General features: G+C 42.7%; 1 protein-coding gene across 1 annotated transcript; it reads right to left on the reverse strand.

Moving 5' to 3' along the window:
- Nucleotides 1–350: 350 nt before the first annotated feature.
- Nucleotides 351–6,718, reverse strand: tp53inp2a (tumor protein p53 inducible nuclear protein 2a). The gene is made up of 4 exons (XM_084316482.1): nt 6,550–6,718; nt 3,274–3,513; nt 1,992–2,109; nt 351–1,101 (listed from the first exon to the last, which is right to left on the reverse strand). Exons 2-4 carry the CDS (start codon nt 3,380–3,382, stop codon nt 864–866), a joined length of 465 nt encoding a protein of 154 aa, XP_084172608.1. The 5' UTR covers nt 3,383–3,513; nt 6,550–6,718; the 3' UTR covers nt 351–863.
- Between the last annotated feature and the right edge of the window lie 533 nt (nt 6,719–7,251).

Here is a 7,251-nt window from a genome sequence, read left to right on the forward strand (position 1 = left end):
GCACAGACCAATTGTTGTTCAGCTTTGTGTCTGGAGTTACCTCCATTTTCCCTCCTATAACTCAGGAAGATCTATGATTAACGCCACAAGGGGTACGCATTTGAAAAGACAAGAAATTCAGATTCCAGATCAAAGCAGCCCACTTCATTACCTCTGTTCTACACTTCCTGAACACTGGCCTCGGCAGAGACAGATCAATAATTGAACACAGGTGTCGGAATCAACTTCCAACCAATGAGCTCTTCCCATTAATAATAGCCCCCTGGTCCATCAAATGGGGCACTTTGTGCTGTAGGCTACTGATAGTTTAGCAATTAGTGTTCTGTAATGAGTAAATAAACAATGCAGGCTTCAAGCCCATACATTTTATTGCTGTATGAAAATGTTTTGAACCAACAACAATCCATCATCAATGCATACAAGTACATGTAGTTACACCTTTTTTTTCCTAAAATGTTTGCTGATAGTGTATTTTGCATAGCTTACATGTTCCAAATGAACAAACACGAGGATCATACATGTCACATGCACACAACGAACATACTGGATCTCATTTCACAAGACCTTCATTCCAATGCCATATACAGTACAGGTATAAAAGCTATTTTAGCTGCCTATTAACCGATCACAATTTTCAAAGTGTCGTATCAAATGGTTAGTCATTTATGGATTTGGTGTATAGCATAATCTACCCGTTAAAAAATAAACTATAATATGTAACATGAATTTGAATCACCAATGAAAGTGTGTTTTGCGCGTGTGTGCGTGTTTGAGTATATTATGAGTTTGGTTGTCATTCAATCTATGGTTCAGGTTGAGAGTTCATGTTCTGGTTAAAAGCATGGCGTCCTCCTCCCGGAAACTCAGTTGTTGCCGTTACGGCGCCCGGGCTGGTGAAGGCAGGTACAGCGCGTGCGGGACGGGTGTCGCTTGGCCCGCTGGTGGACGCAGTTCTGGCGATGGACGTGGCCCTTGGCGAGGTTGTGACGGTCTGCTCGGGCTCGAGCCCTCTGGACGCGGGCCACTTGGGTCACCTTGGCCAAAGCTCCGGGCCAGCTGAGAATGCTGCCAATTTGGACCGAGAGCTCTGGCTCCGACGTCCTGGGGGAGAAACACATCCAAGTAATGCAGGAGAAGCTCCCAACTTGCGGTCTGTCTACAATCCAGTCGTAATCTCTCTTGACGCCCCTCTATCTTATGTCCAATTGATGATTTTAAGCACTTATTTTTTTTCTAGATTCAGATTTTTACTCATTATACTTTTACAACCAGAAGTGTGTATAAATACATATAATGTACATATATCATGCCAGTTAGGGTACCTACCTTGTCCTTATGTATACTGCACCTGTGTATACTGTATACTTTACTTACTCATAGTATATATTCAGATTCTAAGTGTTATTGACCATATTTATTGTAAGGTATAATATAACTGACGGGGCATACAGACCCTCATCTACTGCACCTTTGATCACACTGCCAACTTGCTCATATTCTTATATTCAGGGTTAATTATATTGTTTACACTGCTTATTCTTTTTTACTTATTTGTACTTTACTATATTTTATTGCCTATATTTACGTCTTCTACTATTACCCTGTCCATACCTGTACCTCCCCTTCCCCTCCCCCATGCTGCTATGATGCCTGAATTTCCCCAATGGGATCAATAAAGGAATATCTTATCTTATCTTAAATAGAAAGTGACACTTTTCCCTGTTTCTGAAGTGAGATTTTGATTGTGCTCACTGCATGTAAGGCCCTTCTCTGGTTCCAGTCAAGTTGTTGTCCTGATATTAAAAAATGATTAATGAATCAAATAAACTAGTGTGCATCTTTACATCTCAACGCACCCCTTTCAACAATTCTGCACCCAACGCGTCCCAACACTCTCTGAAAGCCCCGCCGTTGAGAAACCTACCATGTAGATATTGTGCAACGTGGCTTGAAAGATCAACCGGTAACATTTCACTCGTCTTTCCTCTCACCTGTCGGCCTCAAGGTTCACGTCGGTCTCCTCTGCAACGGGGGGGTTTGATGGACACCTGGAGGCGTCCTCCACCTCTGTGGCCTGCTCTTTCTCCACGTTCCCATCACTGAGGGCTTCTGTGGAGAGTGGAGACAGAAGAGAGGACCTTCATGAAAACCAAGCTCTAATATTTATCAGCAGCACAGGAGAAGCGATGGTTCCAGCACATGAATCAGAATCCAAATCACACATTTACATTTAGTAATTTAGCTGACGCTTTTGATCCAAAGCGACTTACAAGTTCAAGAAGTCAGCAGGAAGGGAGCAACTCTGACAGCTAAGGGTAAGTGATATTGTTAATCAAACAGTGTCGAACTTGAGTGCTATACTCTTGAGTGCATAGTAGTATAGACATATTAGCATAGTAGGTAGTAATATAGGTAAGCAAAGTCCATAATAGTAAAAGACAATACAAAGGTTAGCCATTTATTTTTGTTCTATTTCAGATATTGTTTGAAGAAGTGTGTCTCTAGTTGACGTTGGAATATTGGGGCGGGTTTCGGCTCAAGAACGGTTCTGTCCGGGTCTTGAGAAAGGTCTTTGATTAAAACATCAGCCTAACCAGAATTTAAAAAAGAGATCATGCAGAGGTGACATGTGAGTAACATGCCACTGTTAAATCAACCTTTTAACTTTTTAGTCCAATACCCCTCCACCAAAAAAAGGAGAACTGCCATGTTATTCATATTTCCACAGGTTACATCCTAATGTGCATTGAAAGCGGTAACACTTTACATGCATTCTAAACAGAAGGAAGCCCATATTACGTGCGACGGATGGGTACCGAATTCGGTACTTTTGAGGTACCGAACCGAAACACGTCGGTACTACCGAGTATCGAATCAAGTGAGAAACCGAAAAAAAAAAAAAAATAAAATAAAATAAAATATTTTTTATTAATTCCTTTTTTTTACTTTTTTTTTTTTACTTTTTTCTTTTCATGTCAACGTTCACACGCACAATATATGCTTACCTAGGATTTTACTTGATTCAACAACAAAGCAGTCGGAGCAATGACAAGCCGAAAACTGTCGAAATTGTAGTTATTTGAAGTTTGGATTTTTTTTTTACGACTGAGGTAGGTAAATTACATTTCTTGAGACTAAAGTACCGAAAAAAGGTACCGTTGGGTACCGGTATCGATTCACAGGTACCGGTACCAGTACCGGTATCGGTTCAAATGTGAAAGGTACCCATCCCTCAGTCAGAACAGCGGCTCCTCTTAGCGCTGCTCCACTGACCTTGATGGTTGACCAGAAGCCACTCTTCATCCACCACCTCTTCTCCGCATTTATCTTCAGGGTTTTCCTCGTCTCTTCCAAAGAACAAACTGGTGAGCGCTCTGAACATGTCTGGTCTCTCTGGAGCGTGTCTGTGTTGGCTGAGGGAGGATGTCTGTCCTACTCCTTTCACCAGCAGTAGGCCCAAACGGAGCAGTGGAGGCGTGCGAGGTGTCGATAGACTGCAAGCTCCACGAAAGCCTTGGTTGACAGAGAGAGATGGGGGGAAACATAAATGTTATTATTATCAGATGTGAGCCATTCCTCTCAGTACTCTAGACATCACACCCCCCGCCTCTGTTTCACAGTGCCTCTAATCCCCCTCTGGTGATGGTGTAGGGGTGAGTGATGTCACCACAGATTTATATTTAATGCCATTCGTGCCACCCTGAGCCAGTCAGCTGTGTATGGCCAGTGATTGGCCAATGAGACTTCTTGGAATACAGTGGATTGGAATAATAAACGCTCCCCTGCAGAGTTCCATTGTCAGAGGCCATCTGCTTTTCTTTCTTTTTTAACCATGGGGGAGGGGCCAAACACTGCTACGATTATCTCCCCCAGACGTCTTGTTAACGCACAGGCTATGTTTGCATTTCATCAGTGTTCTTCTACATCATGTCTCAGAAGATCTCTCTAGTATGGCTAACCATCCCATCTAGCCGCCACAGCATCCCATCCCAGCATGCAATGCAATGTCCACACTTGCACATGGTTATGTGCTACAGCAAGATGGGATGCCGTTGCGGCTAGTATTTGGTAGAATGAATGAATGAATGAATGAATGAAAACTTTATTTAACAGATTGCAGAATGGGTACAATACAGTACGGCTCAATACATACAATTGTTAAGGGGATGCAGACCTGAGAAAGACGTTTGTCTTGTTTCCATCAGGGTCCCCCATTTTCAATTCATATAGATTCATATAGAGGTTCTCCTTGATGACCCTCCCGGAGCTCGGATAGGAGTGGGTCTGAGGCGGCCAGAAGATGCAGAGCGTAGGTCTTGAGGGTGTGTAGTTAGAGACCATTGACCGGAGGTAGGCGGGAGCGGTTACCTTTGCCGCACGGTATGCCAGGTCGAGGGCCTTGAAGCGGATTCGTGCAGCAATGGGGAGCCAGTGCAGGTCCCAGCAGCGGGGGTCCTGGACCCACAAATGGTCCTATACGGGGTGAGCCGGAAGAGAACAACACCATCCGAATTCGCCAAGCTCTGGCTCACCAGAGTAGACATTGAGTAGCTTGAAACTATTTAATGTTTAAGATTTTATTTTAAAAAAAACTATGCATTTCAGAACTAGACAGAGACTAAATAATATTGATATAGTACTGAGTGAGATGTATGGCATTATCATACACTGTGCATTGCAATACACACTCCAATGTACAGTAAATTACCAAACATGGTTGTCAATATTCCAATGTACAGTTTTGCTTGTACAGTTGTACAGTTTCCCCCACCCACCCCTCCTACCTAGTCTACCCAACCCCCCCCCACCTCCAATGTACAGTCCCCCCACCCATGCTAGTATAAACCGTAGGCTATGTCACGCCAGAGTCACATGATCATCAAGGGGATAAAGCGAACAGAATTGCATCTGGACCCAATAGCTGCATGTGGCATTGTGGCCCAATGGTGTTGCAGCAGGATTGTGGTATTACGCGCTCAGCCAAGAGCTGTGCGCATATTCTCTCTCCTCATGACAGCTGACCTAGAATCCCCTCTCTGTGTGCTGTACTGTACAAATGCTCAACGAGAGTGGTCAGCTGAGACTGCAATTCAACACTGGCCCCTGTAAATATCCTAACCCAACCCCCTCCAATGTACAGTCATTTACCTAGTATGGTTTTGTCAATAGTTCAATGTACAATTGTGTTTGTTTGTACAGTGTCTCCTCCCCCCCCCCCTCAATGTACAGTGTTACTTGTTTATACAGTGTGCCCCCCGCCCCCCCCCCCCCCAACCACCTCCAATGTAAATTACCCAGTATGGTTGTCAATATCCCAATGTACCCAACCCCCCCCACCCAACCTCCTCCAATGTACAGTTTCTACGTCAAATGTATATACTCCCTTTTCTTGACTCCTTCTGTATCACAAAAAGTACTGTATTTGCAAATCTGGTATGTCATAAATGTATAGATGTAGCAGTACTGACTATCTGTATGTCATGTATGTCATATATGTCTATATGAATTGAAAATGGGGGACCCTGATGGAAACAAGACAAACGTCTTTCTCAGGTCTGCATCCCCTTAACAATTGTATGTATTGAGCCGTACTGTATTGTACCCATTCTGCAATCTGTTAAATAAAGTTTTCATTCATTCATTCAACGTTTTCCGACCATTCCTGGTCGTCTGTGTGAGCAACCAACAGTATAATTCCGTGGGCTATCAAAATGATACCACTAGCACTACCACACACACAATACCTTCATTTACATTTAGCTGACGCTTTTATCCAAAGCGACCTTGGCTTCAGCATTTAATGTGGCTTTTAATGAATGAATAAAGAATAGAGATTTATACAACACAACTCAAATTAGCACAGTGGTTGGAAATGGATTGGTTCACCGTTTCCAAGAGAGGTGGGAGAGGCTCCCCAAAACAACAACAACAACAACAACATCCAGGGTGCTGATCAGAGGATGTTGTATGCAGCAGCTACAGCTGAGGTTTGGGGATGTCAGCTGCGCTAGAGTCGCTTGCTTAGCCAATTTCGTGATCCCCACTGTTGCTTTCCCGCATAATTCCCCAATGTACAGTTTCTACGTCAAATGTATACTCTCTTTTCTGGATTTTTTTTTTTTAAATCACAAACAGTACTGTATTTGCAAATCAGTACTACTGTCTATCTCTATCTGTATGTCGTGTGTCATTATGTTATGATCAATTGAAAATGGGGGACCCTGATGTAAACAAGACGAAAGTCTGGTCTGGGTCTGCATCCACAATTGTGTGTATTGAGCTGTACTGTACTACTGTACCCATTCTGCAATCTGTTAATAAAGTTTTCAATCAATCAATCAATTCACATACAGCTAGAGAGGGGTAATTAACTCGGATTTAAAATCGTCTGCAGAGAAATTACTAAATGAGGACAGGCAGGGGGTCAGCCTCCAAAGATGATAGGCTAAGGCTAGTATTTCTCCCCTCTATAAATAATTAAATCACGTGTCAAAACCAGTGTTTAATTGTCAATACACGATAGGCCAAATACGGTAGCAAAAGTATTACCTGGGTTGAGCTATTTCTCAATTGCATCCACAGTCCATTTTTAATTGTCGAAGAGCAATGTCCCCCCACCAGATTCCAGGTAACAAAAGTCTAGTTATATTCCAGCGATAGCTAGATGCAAGAAAATAGCTATTTTCTTCTTGGTGCTCTGGTTTTTTGCAACTATATTTCAAAATGTACAGCTGATTATTATTATTATACAGCAACCGTAGCCCCTCCTCTCTTCCCGCCTACTAGCCACGTTCAGCCAATCAATCAGCCCCGGGGAATGCTCTCTAGATTTTAAATCTCCCTACCCGAACGCGGACGGATGCGTTGTAAAAAGGCTTCAAGCACGCGGGACGCGTGAATACTTTACCCAAGGGAACATAGGGCTGACCCCTAAGCCTAATATCTTGAATATTCCTGAATCAAACGTTTCCAAGAGTAGAATGCACAAATAATAATGCTCAAGTTATTATTTTACTTTTTAAACAAACAATATCTTAAACCTTTTAAAAGCTGTTGTCGTTGTGTGTGCATTAGTATAGTGACAAACGTAATTTTCAATTCAGGTAGGAATTTACTTAATTTGGTAGCTGAATGTAGGCTAATATTGAACTATATAATCTGCAGGCCGCCATGATTAGGGTCTTGCTTTCACGTCAACAACGAGACTGTTGTTGGAGATGTGTTTGTAATATATCAATATAAACTCCACAA

This window comes from Notolepis coatsorum, assembly GCF_963971535.1.
Source record: "Notolepis coatsorum genome assembly, chromosome: 6".
Taxonomy (NCBI): Eukaryota; Metazoa; Chordata; class Actinopteri; order Aulopiformes; family Paralepididae; genus Notolepis; species Notolepis coatsorum.

What these genes read in the sequence shown, in the direction of transcription:
- tp53inp2a (XM_084316482.1), bottom strand. Translation starts at nt 3,382, where the DNA reads ATGTTCAGAGCGCTCACCAGTTTGTTCTTTGGAAGAGACGAGGAAAAC. An exon ending in GCTTCTGGTCAACCATCAAG is followed by an intron (nt 2,110 to 3,273) that starts GTCAGTGGAGCA and finishes CACTCTCCACAG; the next exon opens with AAGCCCTCAGTGATGGGAAC. An exon ending in GTGAACCTTGAGGCCGACAG is followed by an intron (nt 1,102 to 1,991) that starts GTGAGAGGAAAG and finishes TTTCTCCCCCAG; the next exon opens with GACGTCGGAGCCAGAGCTCT.